Source organism: Vigna angularis, chromosome 1 (genome assembly GCF_016808095.1).
Source record: "Vigna angularis cultivar LongXiaoDou No.4 chromosome 1, ASM1680809v1, whole genome shotgun sequence".
Lineage (NCBI taxonomy): Eukaryota > Viridiplantae > Streptophyta > Magnoliopsida > Fabales > Fabaceae > Vigna > Vigna angularis.
In genome coordinates, this window is record NC_068970.1 from 24,952,890 (window position 1) to 24,977,745 (window position 24,856).

Below are 24,856 nucleotides of genomic sequence, written 5' to 3' on the forward strand. Positions count from 1 at the left end.
TTTTTGATGGAGTGAGAAGAATTTGATGAGATGAGGAAGCAATTGCCTTATTATATTTGAAAGACAACCAAAACTATGATTGTCCTTTTCATTGGCATCAAGCTAAGGAGGAATGAATTATTGCTCCAAAATTTTAAAAATATTAAACAAATTAATTCAATTTCACATAATTAGAAAACGTTAAAATTATACAATTAAAATTTTATTATTGGAGTTACGACTTATATTTTGATGTATTTTAGAGGTTTTATTTAAAATTTTACTTGGGCAACGTTTGACCTGTTTTTTTTTTCTCCTTAAAATTTAAATCGAAGCTGTACTTAGAAATAAAAGCTTAACCAAATAAATAAATAAAATTTATCGGTCATTTTTTCACTTTTTTAGTTTAAAAGTTCATTTTAAATTAAAATTTGTTTGGTAATAATTATTTTAGAAGTTATAAAATAAATACTTATCTTTTCCAAGATTTAATCAAATAATAATCATGTCTCTTCTAATTTTTAAAAGACACTCCAATCTTTTTTTCTAATAAAATAGCATTCTTTATATTTTTATTAAAATCCTACATCCTCTACATATTCTATTAAAAAATATATATAGATTAAAAATTACGAAACTTTAAAAATTCAAGTTTTAAAATATAAAAGTTAAACGTTATCTTATTAATAAAAATTTAATTCTTTAATTATTTGAAATTACATGAACTTTTGAAAACATTCATATTTTTTTTAATAATTTTAAAATCGTTGTTTTTATCTCTTATATATTAAGAAAATATCGCTTTTATTCTTTATTTTATATATTTATACTTATATTTTTATCACAATATTTATATTTGTATTAAAATAATATTTAAATATAATAAGTTAATAAATTTAATTATACATTTATAACCATTTTTTATTTTTTTTACATTAAAACAATATTTTCACCAAAATAGAATTTTTATAATTTTATAAGACATTTATAATTTAGTCACAATATACTTTCTAGAAACTGTTAAAACGTAGCACTTAAGTCATTTAACGCTTTTTATAAAAAAAATAACATTTATATTCTAAGACATCACCTTTTAGTTTTTCATTCAAGTGTTTTTAGTTAATATGTTGTTTTAATAAAATAAGAGGTAAAGTACTAAAAACGTGGGTCTCTTTTAAAACTAAAAACGTTTGATTGCAATTTTATTAAAAATATTAATAGAGATGAATGAGTATTTAAAACTAGAAGGAGTATTTGATGTAAATTTTTGTAAAATTGCTTACAATTTGAAATTTTTTCTTGATAATTTTTTAAAAAAAAATTAATTTAATTTATATAGGATTATCTTTATCATAATAAAGTACTAAGTATAAATTTTTAAAAATACTTAGAGTTAAATATGTTTTAATTTTTATTTTGATGTTTAGAATTTAGAATTTATATTTATATAATTTGAAAAAAAAAATCATCGTGCTCCTAAATTGTCAGAAGAGAAAAAGAAAATTATTAAGCATATGATAATAAGAATGTAAAATTAAAATAATTTATCATGTAAATAATTGGGATCTAGTTAATTTAAGATTAATACAAACATTTTTTAACAATATATTCAACTAGGAATTATTATACATTCAACATAAATAATAGTTAACTCAAAAAAATATATAATTATATAATTATAATTATAGTTATCCCAAATATAACTATATAACCAAATATAATACATACAAGAATCTTGTAAAACTAAAGATATAATATTATACTTAGCATAATAGAGTTTTTCAAAACTAGTAAATATATGGAACAATCATCCTACTTTTTAGCACCATTTCCGTCTTTTATATATATATATATATATATATATATATATATATATATATATATATATCTTTATTTGCTCACATGGTTAATGTGATCATTTCTAACAAAAAAACAAACACATACACAAATAAAGATAGAAGACTAATTATAGGTATTAACGTATATACAAAGTTATATTAATAAATCTTAAGATATAATATCACTCTTTCTAGATTTGACCATCTGGATATCCTATCATACACAAGGTTAGTTCGTTAACGCTTTAGGCTAATGTAAAACACCTAGGTTAGAACCTTTTGCTTCTTTCACCACTTACTTAATCTTTCTCTATTTGAAATTGTATAGTTATTAGAGCGTCATGATAACTCCCAATATTGAATTATTACATCAATACATACACTATTCAAACCATTACAAAAAACTTCTTCTTGAAATTCCTTTCACAACATACATCATTCATACTCAAAACCATGTTATACTCTATGAGGCATCACAAATCCACAATACACATACATAAAATCCATAATAACCCACTTCAAACAAACCAAAGATTAGAATATCACAAAAAACCACATTGGCACACAAACTGACGCTCAACACCAACCCCTTACAAAAGAGAGCATTGAGTGTCAGTTCTAGCGTTGAGCGCTAGAGCTCTCCAAATTGTCTTGCTTAGTGAGCCTAACCTAACTCAACGAATTATGAGGAAAAATGTTACAGACTTGTAGTGGAAAGAGGCATTCAATGGTTCCCTGTCACCGCTCAACACCATACTATTCACAAAAATGGGTGTTAAGCGGTTTGAAGCAAAATTGCTTCTAGACTTGCACAATCAAGCTTCGCTCAGCGTCACACCAACATCGCTTAGCACCATGTCAGAAACTTACACATTCAAATTTGTGATTTAGGGAACCAAGAACCTATTTAGATGACCAAATTGGTATTCATATGTCAGTGTTTGGTTCAAAAACACATTTTAGTGTCAGAGTGAATACGAATTTGCTCAAATGGATAGGTCCTCAATCCCTCAACTCAACACTAATTGCAACAAAATCAGGCATTACTCAACCATACTACACAAACAGATTTCAGTAGCAATTTAACTAACAATATCAACAGTTCCTTCAATCTCAGACAACCAAACATGCAAGCATAATTCTCATAGTATCAAAAACTTAAAAACAAGGTATTTAGCTGTTGGGTACAAACAAAGTCCCACATCGGATAAAATAAGAGATGGACATGGGTTTATATACACATAAGATACCTCAATTGGTAAGAGGCTTTTTGGAGTGGTACCAAAAGCAAATCCGTGAGGGCTTGACCCAAAGCGGACAATATCTTACCAGTGTGGAGATTTATGTGTATGTGTGTGTGTGTGGTGAACCTCCCTACAAATGGTATCAGAGCCCATGGTTCAGGTTTGGTGACCGGGCTCAAACGAGTACGTCCCTCCATGAGAGGTGGAGAGCAAGAGATGCTCAGTGTTGTGACCATGGATCGTGAAAGAGAGTGTTGACCATGGTGTACTCGAGGATAAGAAAAGACTTCCGTTGTAGGAGAGGTAGAAGAACCATAGTCCTTTGTTTGAGGGAAGGATGTTGGGTACAAACAAAGTCCCACATCGGATAAAATAAGAGATGTACATGAGTTTATATACACATAAGATACCTTCATTGGTAAGAGGCTTTTTGGAGTGGTACCAAAAATAAATCCGTGAGGGCTTGACCCAAAGCGGCTAATATCTTACCAGTGTGGAGATCTATATGTGTGTGTGTTGAACCTCCCTACATTAACTTACCTTACCGGTTAGAGGATCAAACAACTCTAAGGATCCTAGAACGACTCAAATAGCTTAATGAACTCTATCTGCTCCTACAAACTGTAGAAACATGATCAAGACATATTGTTAAGCCATTGATCAACAAAGAGTCTTATAAAATGCAAGCAAGAACTACGCATGGAGAAACACACAACTAAATAAAATAGTAAAAACTAACTTACTCTTTTGCAAAAATTGATCACATAGACTTGAAGATCTTGTCTAGGAATCACTCAAGCGGTTGTCTTTGATCTTAAAACAGATAAACAAGAAATTAAAAAACTTAGAGAAATGGTAAATAACTCTTAGAGAAAGAATTTTAAAAAAATAATGTGTTTTTAGATAATAAAATTCGTTAATAAAAGTTTTATTTATACATTAAATTTTTAATATTAAAATAATTAAGTCTCACTAATCATTATCATCTATAAGACACTAATTTCTAAACTACTGCAATTTTCAATTTTAAAGAATAAAAATTAATTTCAAAATTGTAAGAAAAATTAAATTCAATTAAAATTTGAGGATTAAAAATATATTTCAATTTATTTTGAAAAGTAAAAGATACTTTACTTAATAATTTTTTATACTAAAAAGATCCATTATGAAAACATTAGTTTTGTTAAGATATTATGAGAAACAATTCAATATATTTGTATTGATTAGTATATTATTATTATAATACTTCTATATTACACTTAATATTAAATTTTGTATGGCACGACTATCAGACCGGTCAAAGTAATTTAAGTAGACTGTCAAAACCCTAACCCAAATTTACAATTCCCATTTTCCACTGCACCTTCTTCCCTATGCATACCATGTGTTACTCTACCTCTCCCTTTTTCCATTCCGTCACGTTCGTTCGTATCTATTTCTTTCTTTAAATACATTTTAGATTGGGTTTTCTTAAAAAATGATTTTAATATTCCAAAATTATTGTTTTGAAAGATATTTTTAAATATAAATATACATTATAGAACAATATTCCAGAATATAAAAAAAATAGAACAAATATTTTAAAAGTTATTTCCAAATTCGAAAATATTTTTTCAACACCTAATTCGAAATTTAGTTTGTTATATTTTCCTAATTAGGATGAATCTGAAAATATTTTACAAAACACCCAATTCGAAAAATAATAAAAATAAGGAGGTGTATAAATTTTAGGTTTAATTATTTTGGATGTTTTTATTTGTGCATAATTGTTTCAAATGTGTCATCGCATTTTTTTTATCTCAATTAGGTCTATATTTCTGTAAAATTGAGTGAATTAGAATTTTGTCGTTAATTTCAGTGGACGACGTTAAATTTATTGTGTTGTGGCATGTTGACCAAACAATTAATTCTGATGTGGCAATCAGAGTATTAATGACGAGGGGTTTGTAATTTTTAAATGAAAGAAATTTGGGGGCATGTGGTGCTATGTCGTTCTCCGCTCCCTCCCTTCCCTCCGTCAAGCCTTCCACTCTCTCTATCTCACCCACACACTCGCAGCCCTCAATTTTCATAGTGGCAAGGACATTGATGAGTTTCTAAGAGAATCGTCGCCTGGGTCTGATGTCCTTATAGCTGATGAACTTAGGAATTCTGATTACTACCATAGGGAAAATGAATTTGGTAAAGCAAGAGGTCCAGATGAAAGGAACTTAGACTCTTTGAATGAATATGATTTAGGGTGTTATGGTGAATATGCAATTTGTAATTTCAAATACTGGAAAAAAAATCTAGGGTAATTGCAACTTGACAAAGCATGATGTACAAAAATGAATTAAATTTTTGTATGTGAAGTCCAAGCACAAAAGTCACTCATACTTTGTTTTCATAAATCACGGTATAGTTTAAATTGATTATTTTTTTTTGTCGCAGTATCAGTATTACCGCAGTTTCACGCCTTTGTTCCATGAATTCAAAAAGCAAGATTCTTTCTTCCTCAAGGAGAAAGTCAAAACTACTAGATTAGCTCTAACAAATGTCACCCCTGTAGAACTGTATGTCTAATTCTTTTATTCATTATTTTGATTTTTCATTTTGATCAATGATCACCCTTTGATTTGTTTTATAACATGACTACTTTTAGGATTTTTAATTCAACCTCTCTTTTTTTTCTTTTTCTCTTTGTGTTTTACCATTTGCAAGATGACAGAAGAGGCAACTAGTGGAAATCTATGGGCTCAGATTCCAAAACTCTTAGATAAATTTCAAGGGTTGTTGACTCAAGGACCAGAGAGTGTTGCTGAGGAATTTAAGAGTGACAAAAATGTCATCGGCCAGATGAAAAGTTTTCAGTATATTGATGACACTAGGTAAGTGGGTATGTTTTGATTTTTGCATCTCTTGCCGAAAAACATGTTCTTGTTAATTTTCCTTCTCTTGACATTGGTCCTCCGAGACAAAATGATGTAGTTGGTCCTTCGACGATGTCGTCGAATTCAACGCCTCCCCCTACATCTTCCTCCCATCCACCGCCATTTCCCTCTCCCTTTTCTTCCACCTCCCAACCCTTGACCAGGAGATCCACTGCGAGTACCGGGACCTCCCCGGACTGGTGAAAATCTCTGGCTACATTTCGCTTCACGACAGGGAATTACTCGACCCGGGTCAAGACCGCAAGGACGAGGCTTACAAGTGGGTCCTACACCATGCGAAGAGGTATATAGAAGTTGATGGAAACATAAAGGTCTCACCTATGGGAAGCACTGCTGCAATGGGAAATCAACTCTTCTGGGCTCTGAGTCATGGTTGAAACATCATTGATTGTTGTTAGTAAACAAATAAATGGTCTTTGTGTTTGTGTAGTTCGGAAGCGGTGGGACCCTCTCCATTACTCAGATAAAAGTTCGCACCATGCTTGAAATCACTGTAACTTCAAAAACCCTAACAGGAGAAGGACACACAAGGAAGAAGACAATGCTTTATTCCGTCTTTTATAATTAAATTTCACCTAATGCATAATTAAATTCCACCTAATGCGATCTCAGTGTGCCACATCAGAATTAATTGCTTGGTCAGCATGTCATGACACAATAAATTTAACACCGTCCACTGAAATTAACGGTAAGGTTCTAATTGACTTAATTTTACAGAAACACAGGAACCTAATTGAGATAAAAAAAATACGATGACCTATTTGAGACGATTCTGCACAAATAGAGACATCCAAGATTATTAAACCTAAATTTTAATGAGAACTTTAATAAGGTTTAATATGAGATTATAGATTTTGGGAAGCAGAAAGAAATGGCCTGTTGTTAGCTATTATTTTAAGGGCCCTAATTTTTTGGATTCTTGGGCTTTATTTTCTAGGGTATGATATTTTAATGTAATTTTTCTATTTATGCTTTCCTCTTTTACTAAATACACTACTTTCAGAACCTGTGAAGTGGCAAGCTCGTCAACAAAACCCTTTGCAACATTCATCACTACACACTTCCAAGAAACACGAAATGAAAAAGTTTAAGAAGAACAATTGTGAAGGGAATTTTTTTTAAAAAAAAGAATCACTTTTTAGAAAAAAGATCTTATCTTATTGTAAAATAATATATAACCTTTAAAAATTTTATTATTTTTTAATACATTATTATAATTAATTCATTGTGAATAAGTTGAGGCAAGAGTACATTGACACCATTTCAACCAATCTAAATCTTTCTACCATCCACTTTTAATTTTTGGTTACACCTGATCTAGTTTTACATCGGGTCATAAATTAAACTTACTGCTGAGATTATATTTGAATCTTTATCATAGTCTCGTTATTTTTTTATAAATTTATTTCTCTTCACAATGTATACTACCTTGATATTTTAATAAGATTTATCTTTTTTAATACCTTTCAACAAAATTTACCTTTTTAATGTCTTGAACATATTGTCTAGAAAATAAAAAATATTGTTGAATAGGATTGTTTTGAAATAAAATTTGTCTTTAAATATCATTAAATTTATTTTTCATCTTTCAAATTTAAAATTCACATTTTAAACAATGTAACATAAAAACAGAAAAAAAAACACATGTTTTAATTATGTGTATAAATATTTTTAAAATATTTAAATAGTTATTTAATTAGTAAAACTTCTTGTAATAATAAAGCTATGAATAATATTTTTATACATACAAATATTATTAGAATATTCACTTAAATAGTTATTTTTTTACATCAAATCATCTTATTTTATTTATTTTTCTAAAGAAATAAGAGTTAAAAGTGACGAATGATCAAAGATATGTTCTTCTTGTACTTCTGCAATTTCGTCTTGCACCTCCAAAAACAAAGTGCATTGGTGATCGAGGATTGATGATTGATAATTTTGACCAATCAATATTAAATGAAATTCTATATACTCCATGTTGTACCTCTTTTACTTTTATTTCATGTTGATTGGTTACTCCTTATTTTGTTACTCTTTCTTATTCAGTATTTAGAGTAGGAGATGAAGGTTGAGCAATTGTTTGAATGTCACCATTTGAGTGATGAAAGAAGAGTATCCATGGCTACCTTGAGCTTCCAAGACCATGCAATGTATTGGTGGACTGCTTTGATTAGAGACTTAAGAATCTGAAACCAACCACAAATAAGATATTGGAATGAGCTTAGGTCAGCCATTAGGAGAAGACATGTACTGTCCTACTATGATAGGTAGTTGATGGACAAACTCCATAGACTCCAACAAAGAAACATGAGTGTTGAGGAGTAGAGACATAAAATGGAATTACTCATGTTAAGGGCAAGGATAAGAGAGGAGCCAAGGATCACAATTTTTAGGTTCTAAAGTGGACTAAACTATGACATTAAGGATAAGGTAGAACTCTTACCTTTCAATAACGTTAATGATTCAGTCTAAATGTGTGTTAGAGTAGAACAAGAATTGAAGAGAAAGACTTTATCTAAAAGAAACTACTCTAGTTCTTCCTACTCTAGGAAAGATTTCAAGAAGAAGGGTGAACCCTCCAAATCAAAAGATGAGGGACCAAGGGATAAGGAAAAAGAAAAAGGAAAATATCCCTCCAAAGAACCTTATAAAGATGTTAGGGTAAAAGAGACCAAGTGTTTTAGATGTGGTCACAAAGGACATTATGCTTCTAGATGTCCTAACAAAAGGTCTACTTATATCCTATAGCATAAAAGTGAAAGAGAGGGTTCTTCTAGTGATTCTAATGCCTCCATTTCTAAGGAGGAAACCTTGCCTTTTGAAGGTGCATTATTATTGGTAAGAAGACTTCTTGGAAGTCAACATGTAGAGTTAGAACAATCATAAGGGGAAAATATATTCCACACAAGGTGCAAAGTTCTTGAAAATATTTGTTCATTAATTGTGGATAATGGATCCTCTTGTAATTGTTGTAGCTCTAGATTAATGGAAAAATTGGTCCTAACTGCTACTCCTTATCCCAAGCCTTATAAGCTATGGATAAAAGATGATGAAGAGATAGTAGTCAAGGAACAAGTAAGCATACCTATATATCTCCATTGGAAACTATGAAGAAAAGGTTTTATGTGATGTTGTAATAATAGATGTTGGGCATGTTTTACTTGGTAGGCCTTGGCAATATGACCATAAGTCCACTCATGATGGCTACACCAATAAAATAACTTTTCTTCATAAAGGAAACAAAATAGTTTTGATTCCTCTGACACCTCAACAAGTGAAAGAGGATGAAAACAATAAGAATAAAAATTGAAAAGGAAAGAAAAATAAAGGAAGAAGAGTTGAGGAAGCAACCTTCCAAAGGATATGATAGAAAACAAAGGAAGATATGCATGCTTTTAAATTTTCCATCATCCAAAGGTAATCATCTTGAATCTTCTTCTAAAAAACACCACTTTGTTTTGTTGCACAATAAAGGGCAACATTCAAAATAAAGTGAAGAAAAAAATGATTTTGAAATAAAGGCCAATGATCTTTCTCATAAATCCTTTTCCAAAAATAAAAGGCATTCTTTCTTTGTTCTTTTATTTGGATACATCCTTTTAATAATACTCCTATTTACTATTTGTTGTAGGTACATTTTTTTTATCTAGGATGAAATCAATAAGTCAAAGTTGTGCTTCTCTAAATATCTTTTCGATTTAAGGACAAATCGTTTTTCAAGAGGCAGGGTATGATGAAAACCTATTTAGGGAACTAGGAGAGTGGAAGTAAAAGAAAGACTTTCAAGTTCGTTCTTGCTTTTCTCCAAGCTTTAGAATAAGCATAAGGACCTCTAACAAGAGCAATGAATCCAATAAACACCTGGACCATGGACCAACCAACCAAGCTTTTTGGACTAGTACACAAGATGGCCGAGAGCTACCGCCTAGTGGCCACCAAGGGCGCCCAACGTCAGTGAGTTAGCTTCCACTTGTGCTTGCCACATTTTCTGTATGATCTGGCATGTAAAGTGTGATATTCTAGCTGGCTTTTAGTTTGAAAATTGGAGGGAAATTTGGTGCATATTTGAAGCTTTCCTATCCTATAAATAAGAGGCTTTTATCCTTTGTAAAAAAACTTTTGATGCAAGTAATGAAATGCTGAAGGATTTTCCAGCCATGCTTTCTCTTGAGTATGCTCTAATTCAGAGTTCTTCTTCTTTTCCTCTAGCTTCCTTCCTTAGTAGGAAGGTTATATGAGCTTGTGGCACTATACACACATAATAGTTCATCATTTGCACCTTCAACCACTTCAATTTTCATCTATTTTGTTGCAATATCAACAATTTTCATTGCATCTGTAGCTTTCAATATCTGGAATTGAAGTTCTAGACCAAGGAGGCTTCCATCAATTACTTTCTTCTGTGCATCCTCTACGAGTTGATGTTGTAGGTCTTCTCCTTTCATCATGTGATGAGAGAAGAGTGGAACTAACCTTGAGCGCAACAAAGAGAAGAAGACAACATGAGAGGAAGACGAGCACAAAACATCACTATCACTTGTGCACACTGGAGAAGATGCACAAGATAATGGGAAATCAAGAGAGGAGAAAAGAAGGGAGGTGTGAGGGAGGACGAAGAAACAAGGGAGGCGCGAGAAGGAGGGAGGGTGGGGAGGAGATATGTAGGGGTGTAGGGTTTCAGAAATTTTAAAATAGGACATAGAAAAATCATGGTCAAAGATTCTCATTCCTCTGTTAGAAAGGTAAACAAAATTATAAGAAAAAATTGAAAGTACAAGACAAGATTGTAGAGGTGTAGGAAGAACGTCCTATGACCAAGTATAGTGAAAATATGGAATATTACACATATGAGATTTAATGGAACTGAGTGTATTTTTAGTAAAGAAAAAATTATGATAATAAAAAATATTCTTAGTGAAATCTATAATTATTTTTAATGTTTTAAATTTGATTATATATATCTAAATCATAAGTATAAGTTTTAAGTTGAAATATATAATTAAGATCAAATATGGGATAGTAATGTAACAATACATTTGATTTTGCCTAGTATGCTTTAGATATAAGAAAAATGAAATCTTTAAAATTGTTGTAGCATTTTTTAAATGATAAAAAACATTTATACTTCGACTCTAACATACTTGTTATCACGTACATACATTGGAGATACTAATAAAAGAAGCTAAGTTATAAATTCTTAAGAATATACAATCATACAGATAAATATGAAAGGTGGATTAACTGTTATTTTATGAAGACTTCCTTCTTCTCTTCTCTTTTTCTTTTATATGTTAGCATGGAATTCCTCTCTTTTCTTTATATGTTAGTGTAAAATAGGGTTATTTACTCCATTTTTTTTATTAGTAATAGCTTTATTCTTTACAACTAAACTCCATTTTTTTTCTTTCTTTTCTCATCATCAAATATTTATATCAACCAATAATGTTAAGAAAAAAAATTAAAGTGTTATAAGAATGAGAGCCTTTAAATGAATACTCTTTTAATGCTAAAGATGAGAGATAGTCTTATTTTTCATTTTTTTTCAATTATTTTTTTCCTAAATTCAGATATTGACATATGATAAATCGGGTGGTCCTCTTGTATATTATTTGACATGGAAACAATTTTCTACCCTTAGATATATTATTTTTTAGGAGAATCTACGTTTCTATACATTTTTACGAGAGGCCAAAAATTCCTTATTCTTTGTAAATACTTAATAATCTTTTTAGTAATATTAGAAAATAAATAATATTAAAATAAAGTTTTGTTTATTGATGATGTTAAAAAAATACTCCATTTACAAATTAAAAATAACATTTACTAGCTTTTCCCGATTATATCTTTATTCTACTTTACGAATATATTAACTAATATTTTTTAATGAACATGCAGATAACTAAAACAATTACACACGTAACGAAACAATGCATAACTAGAGAATTAATAATCTTCAGAAGAATTAATTGATATATACAATCATAAATAATATTATTTAATATTTGAAATTTAATGTGCATAAGTAGCACCAGATATATATAGATATGAATGGACAAACATTGATCAGCGGAATACTGACAACGTCGTCAACTCTCAAACTCATTTCATTGTTAGAGAGACAATCTTAGCCTTAGAAAAAAAAAAATACAGAGTTTCTTCAGTTCCTGTTGGTTCACACGAAATTCTAACCAGGTACCAAAAATTCTGAAACACATCCCAGTTCGAACCACTTTCCTAGATTGCATTGTTTTGAGAATCTTTCTTGCTTACAAATGTTCAAACTAATCTTCGTATCAGGTTTATGACAGTTTTTTGTTTTCATTTTTCTTGTTATCACAGATCTAGTTTCAGTTGGTGCCATAAATTAAACTATCTTTGTAGGGATTAAGTGAATCTTTGTTACAGACTTCTTTTTCTTACAATATTATTTTTCTCATCATCCTATCTACAAGATCTGTCTGATGTTTCGAGATGTCTTGAACAGGATTGTCTCGAACATAACCAAGATTATCTTGAATACTTTGAGATAAGATTGTCTTGAAGAAGATAGTCTTGTTAGAACTAGAAAAGAAACCGTTGATTCCATTTCCTCAGCTGCAGCTGTGTTGGGGGCACTCCTAGGTAGGTGTTAGTTTCTGCGAATCACCCTTTTCTCAAATTTTCTATAACCTCCATTTCCGAGGACGAACAATACAGAGACAGAACTCTGAGGTCAAAATCTGATTAGGGTTTTGCCTCGTTTGGGACAATGGATTACGCTCGAGACGGGAACGTGGTTCAAATAATCACGGGCGGTGGCGGAGGAGGAGAGAGCTGGTCCAGCGATCAAGCCGATTGGGCAACGGAGGATGAGTACCGGTATTGGAACAACAACAACAACAACGGAGACGCGGAATCGACGCCGTCGAACTCGAATTACGAGTCACGGTCGGAGCCGCCTAGCAAAAAGTCCCGGAATTCGCAGGATGGCAGCTCAAACCGCTCAAAGGCTATAGGGAAAATGTTCTTCAAGACGAAACTGTGCTGCAAGTTCAGGGCAGGGACCTGCCCTTACATCACCAACTGCAATTTTGCCCATAGCATTGAGGAGCTACGCCGCCCGCCACCAAATTGGCAGGAGATTGTGGCAGCACACGAGGAGGAGAAGGCAGTGATGGCAGAGCCAAGGGAGGAGTTTCAGATTCCCACTGTGGGGTCTTCCACCTTTGCAGGTGATACGATGCAGAGGTCCTACAAGGGAAGGCATTGTAAGAAGTTTTACACTGAGGAAGGGTGTCCCTATGGGGATAGTTGCACCTTCCTTCATGATGAACAATCAAAGAACCGAGAGAGTGTTGCTATAAGTTTAGGCCCGGGGGGTTATGCTGGCGGTGGTGGTGGTGGAAGCGGTGGCAGTGGTAGTGGTGGGGGCGGTGGGAGTGGAAATGGTGGTGGTGGTGGTAGTGGTGGTGCTAATGCTGCTGGGAATGGGGCTAATTCGAAGCCCTCTAATTGGAAAACCAGGATTTGCAATAAATGGGAGATGACAGGGTATTGCCCCTTTGGCAACAAATGCCATTTTGCTCATGGTGCCACAGGTACAACCCTGTTTCCTTTCGCTGTTTTTACGATCTTCTTTTCCTTTTTCAGTGATAATTGAGGGATCGTTGTGTGCTGTGTAAAATGCTTCTAGAATTGGAAATATTTTGGATTGTTGCTGTCATTTCTCATTATGAAGTGTATTCATGTTATTTGGATATAGAATCTGTGTTGATGGCACTTGATGTTAGATTGCTTTGTGTTTATGTATTATTCAATCTTGGATTTTATTTATTCATTTTATGTGGTTAGTATAGCTATAGTTCCTGCTGTTCTTATTTTGAGTATGCCATAAAAACTTGTGTCAATTATTAATAATTTGATATCCAAGTGTTGTATCAAGCATATCATCAAAGTGTGTGTGGCAGCTGGAGTAATCCTTGCAATATTTTGTTCCAGCATGTTTGCATGTCAGAAAATCACGCTTGTGCACAGGGAAATGCATGGTTCCTTTTACTTCTACACAATGAAAGGCATAACAAACTCAACCTACAGCAAGAGAGAACTTTTGGGTTTTGAAGTGTGGAAATTTGGCCTTCTCTTTTTCCGAAGTATCTATCATTAACTATGTGTTCCCTTATTTGAGATTATTGATACTTTTTCTGTGCCTTGTATGCTTCAATATCTAAGGTTTATTTTTACTAAAATAAATGAGAGATCAGAAAGGCATAGGTTCTTAAGTAGCAGGTTCAAAATGAATAAAGGGTGCTGCTTTACATCCTTGTAGCTCTCAGAGATATAGTGTTGTAGATGGAATTGAAGCAAAATAATGTAAGATGGAACTTTTTTAACTGCTGTGTACGCAGTGGAGAGAAATGAAACTTTGTTAAACTATACTTGTCCGTTGACATACTTACAAATGTGAAGAAGCTGATTAGGTAACCACTCAAATGGTGGGTTCTCTCCAACTAAATAGTACTATTCTTGAGAAACTGTTATGCTAGGGCTTGAGAAACCAGAAATGCAACGAATGATTTATATTTGGCAACCTAGATTCCACTTGCATCAGCATATTTAGGGACCATACACATTGTATTGAAATACATTTTTAGCTTCCATGTCAATAAATTTTGATTGTGTTGCTTTCTGATTTTATACAATTTAAATGATATGACATGAAAAATTGGAAGCACTTGTGAAGGTTATAATTAGAGAAATTCTATTCTTCTCTCTGAAATTTAAGGGCTTTGGTAATGTTGTCGAGAAACTGTCACTCCCTCTTTCTCTGGTTTGCCGAAATCCATTCAACTGTTGGACATGGACAATTGTACCAAAGTCCTAATTTATTTGGGTATCATAGAATATGTCATCCAACTAACGTAGTAATTTAGTATATACCACCTCTGGTTCTATGTATAAAAAAAAAAATACCTAACTCATCAGAACCAATAAACATAGTTAAGTTAGTTAATTTTAATTAATAATGTCAGAAATTAAGATGTATTCAAGAAACATGTATAGAATTAAACGATTGAAGTGTTTGGTTATATTCAATGATTTTTCTCAGAATTCAAGAAATAAGTTTTTTGAACCAATGGGAGTGATTCTTTTTGTTGATAACTCAATAAATGCATCCACACTTATGGGGAATGAGTGCATAACTCATTAATAGACTCTCCAATAAACTAAGGTATAAAAACAAATTAGTAATAAAACATTTGGAAATGGTTCTATGTTTCTCATAAAAAGGATAAAAAAATTGTCCTCATCCGTTTCTTAAATATAGGACTGGAAGTACAAGTAAATACAATTGGAATGCAGAAACATGTTGGAAATATACACTTACTCATGCTGTATTTATTTATTTTTACATCTAAATGTTCATCCGCCATCATTTTAATGTCTGCCTGAGAATGCTTATATTTGTATTTTTTCTTGGATGTTGGCACATATACAAGTGTGTTGTTGGCTTGAATTGATTATCTATCAGATATGTGTTTAGTAGTAACAAGTATCGATTTTCACACTCATCTTACTCTGATATGGTGATCACAGAGTTGCACAGATATGGAGGGGGGCTTATGGAAGGAGAAAGCAGAGATGGTGTTTCAGTGGTTGGCTGTGACACGAATAAGGGAGCAGCTTCAAAAGCTTCAGCTGATAACGTTGTTGCTGCGGTTACTCCTGTTGCCCATTCTGATGTATACCATATTGGAGTCCCTTCACAAAGGCCTTCCATTGTGATTCAGAGACCAGGGCAGAGAACTCATCAGAAGTGGAAAGGTCCAGATAAAATCAGTAGGATATATGGTGATTGGATTGATGACATTGAATAGAGTTATACTCCCAGTCATGGATGCAAGAAACCAACCACTGATGAGGGCTTATGTACCATGAAGAAAAGTGAATACGCAATGATTTTTCATTCCCATGTTATATTTTTATTAGCTAATTTCTTTTATGATCCTTAACTTGTAACGGGAAAAACAGTTTAGTTGGTTTCACGGATAACTGTCTTGTACGATTATGTTTGCTGGTGTATTCACCTTCCTTAATACGCTGGTTCTCTGGTGTCTGAATGTGGCAGCAGCTTCCATGTACTTGCATCAGATAGTATGGCATAGTTGTTATTTTAGGTAGAACTTGTTCATTAGGATTGTTTTCCTCGCCTTGTTCACTTGTAATGAAAACCATTTTAGAATTTCCAAACAATAGTTCTGTGAATTGAAATCACTAAAATTTTGAGTAGTTCAAACCATATTCATACTATCTTTCTGTTTTCAGTTTTGAGACCATTTCAGTTCTGGAAACAAAGATTAATCAAATTCCTGGTATGCAGTGAGATATCCAAACTCTTTTTGACTGTGTACATATTTTGCTGAGAAATAAGTGTTTGATATAGATTCTCACACGACGGGTAAGAAATAATTTACAGTATTTTTTCTTTGAAACATATTTCAAGCTTTTACAAAATATGTAATATTATAGGAAAATAATTCAAAATGACTTTATAGATTATCAATGTTTTCTTTAGACATTTTTATAATTTATAGTAAAATGGTGTACTTAATATCAATTTATTTTATCTTTTATTTCTAGCAATTGTTTTTTTATGTATTTAAAAGATAGAAAGGGGAACTACTAATTAATTTATAAGGGCAAAATGAAAAATATATATTAAATTATTCTAAAAAAGTAAATCTTATAGAGACAGTTAACCTAACAGCTTTTAATGTGAATTTATTGCTAGCAAAATATTTCTCGCTAGTGTTGTGAAAATCGATGGTGGGTATATTAAATCGATGGATTGGGTAGTTTGACTCTTTGAATTTCTTATGGTTTGGTTAACCTAATTTATAAATTTAGAATATTTTTAATCGAACATTACTAAACAGTTTTATTTTATTAATTGTCTAATTAAAAATATTCAAAAGTTTAAAATTTAACAACCTTTTTTTTTATTTTATATAGAGACAAGTAAATAATAAGAATGTAAAATATTAGTCATACATTACTTTAATTGTTGACAAAATCAAATAACAAAAACTTAATAAGAATAAAACATTATTCAATGGAATTTTTTAACAAGAAATAATTATTGAAGAACTTTATATTAATATATATAATAAATTTAATCTAAAATTACTTTTTATATTATAAAAATATATTAATATATGAACCAATAAATAAAATTTAAGACAACATGATTCCATTATTCAATTTTTAAAAAATCATTGTAATAAAATAACTAATATTCAAAATAAATATTTTAATAGCAAAGTAAATTCATAAGCAAAAAATGTAATAATAAAATTTCATAAATAAATTCAAAGGAACAAAAAAACAGAGGAGTCAATAGGCCACTGGGTATTTTATTGACCCAATGAAGTCAAACTGTATTGAATTTACTTGTGGAATCAACGTCAGCCTCTAGATCCACTGAGTCCCAACTGATTTGGTTTCGTTTTTTATAAATGTTTTTTTATGTCACACGGAGGATATCTAGGCTGCTAATTCTCTGCTTTTAAGAACTCATTAAAAAAAAAAGAAAGAGAGAGAGACAGTGATTTTAAATTTAGAAAATAGTGGAGCTATATTTTTTCTGATTTAGAAGAATATTGTTAAATATATATTGAGTATTCGAATGAGTGAAAAAATAATTTTGTGAATAATTAAAAATGTCTATAAGTAAAGAGGAAATGATGTTCGGACACTAGTCCTTTCGTCCTTCTCATGAGGACTCGCTCAAAACCAACCCTTTCCACCTTCTCTTATCACCTCTGCGTATCTTCTCCTACAAAACTAAAACCATTCATTCATTCATTCTCCATTTAGATTTTCTCTTCCACAATCTCACCTTCACAGAAAAAAAAATAAAATCTCAGCCCTTACTTTACCATCGGAAAGTTTCTTTTCCCGGCCTTGCATGGTCTCCAACTTCTCTCATCCATGCAAACGACCAAGAACAGAAGGCCCGGAATAACCCACTCTCCGGCGAACTCAACCACCGGAAACCGACCCTCCCTCTCCTCCTCCGGGCAATGTCTTCGCTGCAGTACGACCCGGCACCGGTCTCGCCGCCGTACAACACCCCACCAGCGCTGATCGCCTTCACGCTGGGTGTGCTGGTGGTGTGCTTCGTGGCGTTCAGCATCGTTTACCTGTGCAAATACTGTTTCTCGAGCGTGGTCCAAACCTGGGCCTTTCAACGCACCGCTTCGGGTTCCATCATTCGTCTGACGCCCCATAGATCTCCTCCCAGAGGCCTTGACCCTTCGTTGCTTGAGGTCTTCCCCATCTTCCCCTACTCCTCCGTGAAGGACCTCCGGAAGGATCAGAAGTACTGCTTGGAATGCGCCATCTGTTTGGTGGAGTTTGAGGATGACAGCAAGCTCCGCCTCTTGACCCTCTGCTGCCATGTCTTCCACCAGGACTGCATCGACCTCTGGCTCTGCTCTCACAAAACCTGCCCCGTATGTCGCCGAGACCTTGACTCTCCCCCAGACGACCAACCTCTCAAACCCGGCGACGTCGTTGTTTCCTCAGCCAGCGGCGAGATACGCGTTGATGTGAGAGAAGAAGAAGGCCTTGATTGTGGGCGTGAACATGTTTGTGATAACAGCCAAGATCAACAACAACAACAGGAACAAACTGAACCTGAACGTGGTCGTGGTCTTGGACAGGAACATGAGGTGGTTGATGCACACGAGGAACAGATGTTTGTACGGTCGCATTCCACCGGGCACTCCATAGTTATGATCAGAGGGGAGGGGGATGATGAGGGAAAGAATGACGATGACAAGTACACGTTGAAATTGCCGGAGCATGTTTTGAGAGTGAACAGTAAACATAATTCTACGAGGAGCTGTGCGAGTTTTAAGGATATGACCAAGCTTGATGCTCCTCTACCTTGCAGTAATTGTGGGTTTGTTCAACCCCCATCACCCAGTTGCTCCTCCTCCCCAACTCATACTCAGAGACCTTAAACACTGCATCTTAAAATTTAGAGTTTTCTCTTCTGTTTTTAAGCTTTTGCTGCATGTAATTTGAGATAGAAAGCAATAGTTTGAGGTAAATGGTTGTTGTAGAGTAGATAGGCACTGTGCATTATGGTAAGCGATATATTCCTGAGTTGGAAGGTTTTTATGTGTTTCTGTCTTTGGCTAAAACTAGGATGTCTGGTTTTTGCAAAGTTGGAGCCTTTTCAGTGAAATAACTTCCTCCATGGATGAAGGAAAACAACACCTGTTATCCTACTCTTGTTTATACCTTTTGAAAGTTGCCATGCTTCTGCTGAGAAAATCTTCCAACCTACATTTGGACTCTCTTGTTAGATATTTCTTTCACTAACCAACTTCTTGATTGAAAGGTTAATAATAGGACTTTTCTAATATTTTTTTTTAAAAGACTCCTTTGAGAAAAATAATTTTATATATAAAGAATTCACTTAACATTTTAAAAACTTTTTTTTCACAACTTTTTTACAATTATAAATGGTTGATAAGTTTAAAATATACAGACCAATAAAATAATAATATATAATTTATTATCAAAAAGTTATTAAAAAATAGTTAAAATATAATGATGAATTATATTGTTTCACTATGATATTAAATATTAAAATATTTGTTTCTCATTTCGTTTATATTTTTAAATGTTATTATAATGAATTAAAAAATTTACTGTCTTTTTATGATTATGGTATAGTTTTGCATTATATTTAAAAAAAAATATTCTTTTACACACCTAAATCTTTTACATACATTCTTTTTATTTATTTTTTTATTTTTTTCTTAAAAAAATATAAAATTATATATTTTTAAACTTGTATTTGGTGTCAAATGAATATAAAATATATCATCGTGATACCATTTCTCTTTAAAAAAAAAGACCAATTTTAAAAAATTTACCAATTTTAAAAAATTCGTGATCGAGTAAGAAGAAGTCGTGAATATACAAGATGGTTTTTAATTCCAGTTTTTAAACATAAAACCATGAACACCATTTTACACATCTTAAATCGTGGCCTGCTATACGATTCAATTTTTTTTCTTCAAATTACAAGTCCCTACTCACTCATGTACACGATTTTCAATTTTATTATTTCACAACTTTTAATTTTTTAATGTTTTTTACATATAAATTGTACGTAAAAAAAATACAACTTTTTCAATTTAATTTTCCTCCACCTTTTGCTTTCTTTTCATACTTTTATATGTTTTTTAAGAAGTCATACATTAAGAGCGCTACTAATTATGTCTTCGTAAATAAACATATTTTTCTTTTAAAATGATTTTAATAATTTAATAAATTAAATTTTTAATTTGTATATTTCTTTAATTTTTAAATGATTACTTTTTTATATAAATCGTTATATAAATATATAATTTCCATTTTATTTTTTTATAAACCTAATTTTATTTTAAAATAATTTTGATAATTTTATTAACTAACTAATATTAAAACGTTAAAACATTTTCATATATATTTTTTAAAATATTTACATATATATTTTAATAAATAAAATTTACATTAATAATTTTAATAATCAAATTATTAGAAAATACTTAAAATAAATAATATTCTTATATAAGCAAAGTATACAAAATTTATAAAGTAAAAAAATTTCAAAAAATTATTTTTACTTCATTAGCCATGTTATTAAAAAACGTTAAATATGTTTTTTTTCCTATACTATCACACAATTTTGGTTTTCGTCCCTCTCCCAATTTTTGATTAATTTCCATCCCTCTTCTTTTAAAAATACTTGAATTTAGTCCTTCATAACTAACACTGTTAATTTTTTTTATATGGCTAACCATGTGTGTCATCACCAATTTATGTGGTTATTGACGTAAATCTTTGTTACTATTTGGATATTTTTTTGTGAATATGCGTACATCTTTTTGGTGTAGGGAAAAGTCTATATTTATGGTTTATAGTCTGGTTGTAGGAGAAGAAATTTTCAGGGTATATGGTTAATTTTGTCATAGTAGTGCAACGGTCTTTAATAATTTTCTTGTATTATTTAAGTTCCTTAATAACAAATTGAAACAAATACGAGAGTAAGAAAGAGAGAAAATTGCACAGATGATTTTTATTCTGGTTCAGATCACAAAGATTCTACTCCTAGGTGTTAATCTCAAAAGAGAATTAACGCTTCATTATCACAAATGAACAAACTGTTACAATCACAAAGAAAATAACAAAGGTTAAGGTTAGAGCACCTCTCTTGTTACCACAAGAGATGAAACTCACTTCTCCTAAAACCCACAAGGGATGAACACATCCTCTGAATGCTTCACCAAAGATGAACACCTCCTTTGAATCTTCACAAAGGATGACATGCTTTAACTCAGCAACAACAACAACACTTAATCACAACTCCCGTGAAAGTTCTCGCTCTATGTCAACACCAAGTTCTCAAAGCCACAAGCACAAGGGTTACATAAACCCTAGAACACCTTTTTCAAAATTCAAGCTTTTCGTATGTTAGAATGAGAGTCCCAATCCAATTTATAGAGATCTCACTCATGGATACCTCCAAAAGCCCGTTGTTAGCTACTTAACGCATGATAAGCGATTATCTCAATGAGGTAATCGATTATGCATTTAATGAATGCACAACGGTCAAAAACTTGCTTAAAAATTCTCATAATTGTTCGTGTCGATTATGGCAAGTCATAATCGATTACTAATAATCGATTATCATTAGTTGGTAATCGATTATCCTGATGAAAATGAGGCTTTCTAAATCAAAACAAATTTTAACGCAAACTAAAATAACAATACATGGAATCAAAGATAAACCACATCCTATACATGATTCTACTAAATTGCAAAAGCTTTAAATATAAAAACAAGTCTTCACGAAGATCTTATTGCAATAAGAGCACTTTAGACTTAACTTCGAGACATCATCAAAACTTCTAAGATTCATCTTTATGCTAACAAATTCTTTAGGTTGTTCAATTCTTATGATTATTCTGTGTTGTTGAGTGGTTATGGGTAAATGCTAAGGTATGGAGATTTCATATGATCTATGACAATTTTGTTAAAGGATAAGTTATAATTATTGATCCTGTACAAAATATGGTTATGGTCAATGATCTTGTTGTTTTTGGATTGGTATCCATTTTCTTATATGATAATGAAATTTTTGTGAAAATATGTAAGTTTGCATGTTAATGAGGAAACTATGAGTAATGATTTGTTTGTTTGTGAAATTGATTTTTGTATGAATGGTGGTTAAGAGTAGTTGATAGAATTGTTATTTTGTATATTACTAAGTATGGATATGGTGAAATATGTACTTAGAAAATAAACAAAGGATCGCATATGATAATTTGAATGAGGAACTAATGTATAAGTGTTGATATATACTGTTGAATAGAGATGAACTGAGTTGTTGAATTTGAGTTTGTGATGTTAGAATTTGATCTGAACATATTTATGAGTATATAAAATGGTTGATGATTAATTTATACTATTGAATTGAGATGAATTGGGTTGTTGAATTTCGGTTTGTGATAAGAACATATATATAATTGTTGATGGTTGATATATACTATTGAATAGAGATGAATTAGGCTATTGAATTTGAGTCTATAATGTTAGAGTTTGATCTGAACATATTTAGGAGTATTTAGAATTGTTGATGATTAATTTATACTGTTAGACCTTGACTATGTGTAGCTTTGGGATTTGAAAATTGTGATGCTTATGTTTGAATGTTGATACCTATGTTAAATCTGAATTGTTGATACCCTTTTTATTGTTTTATGGGTGAGGTACTCACCCACACACTTATTCATCACTTTACTTCTAACAGAATCCATTACTCCTTCTTCTTTCCTAAGGTAAGGAACATATGATTTTTCTTCTTTTCTCATTTGACAATGACTGGAAACAAGAAAAATAGGCTTAAGGCTCAAAGGGGGTTCCAATGGATTAATGTTATGACAAGTTTATTTGGCCAAGTAGCTAAAACAAGAAATGCCTCAATCATATCAAATCATGCATATTCACCTTAGTTGCACAACATTGAATCAAGCTAACTATTACAGTATCAACGAAACATGGGCAAATCACACAAGAAAAATAGGTATGGCACATGGTGGTCCATCCTTAACATTAAGCCCAAAACTCACATGGTTTCAAATTTCTTTCTCAAAAGATTTAATCAGGAAATTCTCAAGTCAACTCAATCAGCAAATCATAAAAGCAATCCACTCATATCAACATGACTCATTTTTTTTCTCTTGAATTCATGATCATTCCAGTTACTGATTCAAACTCTCAAATCCAATGCAAATATTTATTCAAAACAAACAAAATAGGGAACAAAATTAATTGTTTGCCCACACCCTTACACTTAACTATGCATTGTCCTCAATGTATGCCTTATATATAAAATGCAAAGAAAAAGTATGAGGGAACTTACCTCCTTCATGGTGGAAGGAATGCTAGTAGGACTTCTTTGGAAAAGTCATCCTGGATAGGAATGTTATCTTTTCCTTTTTCAATCCTACTAAGATGGTCAACTACTACATTATGTGACCCACTTCTGTCTTGAATAGGAGTCAACTTGTCCTTCTCATTCTTGACCATTGTGATTCCAAATTTCTTGGGAACCACATGTATAAGGTCCATCCAAGTGCTGTCAGAATTTGAATATTTAAGACCTGTTTGTAGCAACTTGGTGTCCTTTTTCTTTACAACCCCCATCAGTTGAGGATTCAGTCTTCCTTGAGGTTGTCTCACTAGTTTAGCATCCTCCTCCAAATGTATTCTATGCATGCAAAAAGAAGGGCTAATACCAGGAATATCTGCTAAAGTCCAGCTTATTGCTTTCTTGTGGTCTCTGATAACCTGTAATAGTTGTTTTTCCTTCTCATCAGTAAGCAATGCAGATATAATAACAGGGAGTTTCCCATCCCTCTCAAGATAAGCATATTTCAAATGGGATGGTAAAGGTCCAAAATGGGTGGCTGCACCACAAATGGAAAATTTTACTGCCTAAGGTAATCTCAGCCACCTCAACATCACACTCGGACTCCACAGAGGTATCATCTATTAATACCGCGTCCTCAATATCACCTGCTTTAGAGTTTCCTTTTTCGTCCAAAATTAGGGACGGCATATTTGAAAAAGAAAAATTGTTTACAACATCACTTGATAAGTCAATACAAAACAAAGAATGATCTTTAATCTGGTGCTTTTCAGCTTCCAACACGTTGAACTGCACCTTCTCGTCTCCTATCTCCATTGTCAATGATCCTGCATGCACATCTATCTTGGTTCGTGCTGTCATCATGAAGGGTCTTCCCAAGATAATAGTTGTTAGACTGATTCCTTCATCATCCTTCATGTCCAAGATATAGAAATCTGCAGGAAAAATTAATTTGTCTACTCGGACAAGGACGTCCTCAAGCACACCTGCAGGGTTAAGTGTGCTACGGTTGACCAATTGAATGACCACACCAGTAGTCTTAAGAGGTCCCAGAGATAGAGAAGTAAACACTGATAAAGGCATTACATTTATGGAAGCCCCTAAATCTAGCATGGAATTGTCAAACTTTGAATTTCCAATAACACAAGGAATAGAAAACATACATGGATCCTTGCATTTTGCGGTATTTCAATATGTTTCTGAATCAAGCTTGACACATTTCTTCCCAAATTCACAACCTCATTATCCCTAAAACGCCTTCTATTTGTGCAAATTTTTTTCAAAAACTTGGCGTATTTAGGAATTTGCTTAACAGCATCTAACAAAGGAATATTAATCTCCACCTTCTTGAAAATATTTAAAATCTCTTGGTCTAATTCCTCTATTTTTTTG

The 24,856-nt window shown here is 32.1% G+C and overlaps 2 protein-coding genes across 4 annotated transcripts; both read left to right on the top strand.

The window, feature by feature from the left end:
* The first annotated feature begins 12,053 nt into the window (after nt 1–12,053).
* On the top strand, nt 12,054–16,221 carry LOC108323930 (zinc finger CCCH domain-containing protein 12). Of its 3 annotated transcripts, none has more exons than XR_008247588.1 (4): nt 12,054–12,291; nt 12,479–13,571; nt 13,972–14,123; nt 15,568–15,704. XR_008247588.1 is itself a non-coding variant. In XM_017556763.2 (4 exons), exons 3-4 carry the CDS (start codon nt 12,743–12,745, stop codon nt 15,846–15,848), a joined length of 1,110 nt encoding a protein of 369 aa, XP_017412252.1. In that variant the 5' UTR covers nt 12,054–12,186; nt 12,479–12,615; nt 12,722–12,742; the 3' UTR covers nt 15,849–16,221. The 3 variants fall into 3 exon arrangements, 2 of the variants coding, with proteins under 2 accessions (XP_017412252.1, XP_017412251.1); XM_017556763.2 differs by lacking the exon at nt 13,972–14,123 and having other exon boundaries at nt 12,054–12,186; nt 12,479–12,615; nt 12,722–13,571; nt 15,568–16,221; XM_017556762.2 differs by lacking the exon at nt 13,972–14,123 and having other exon boundaries at nt 15,568–16,221.
* A 1,540-nt stretch (nt 16,222–17,761) lies between these two features.
* Nucleotides 17,762–19,295, top strand: LOC108328151 (RING-H2 finger protein ATL29). The gene has a single exon (XM_017561971.2). It carries the CDS (start codon nt 18,054–18,056, stop codon nt 18,996–18,998), a length of 945 nt encoding a protein of 314 aa, XP_017417460.1. The 5' UTR covers nt 17,762–18,053; the 3' UTR covers nt 18,999–19,295.
* The last annotated feature ends 5,561 nt before the right edge of the window (nt 19,296–24,856 follow it).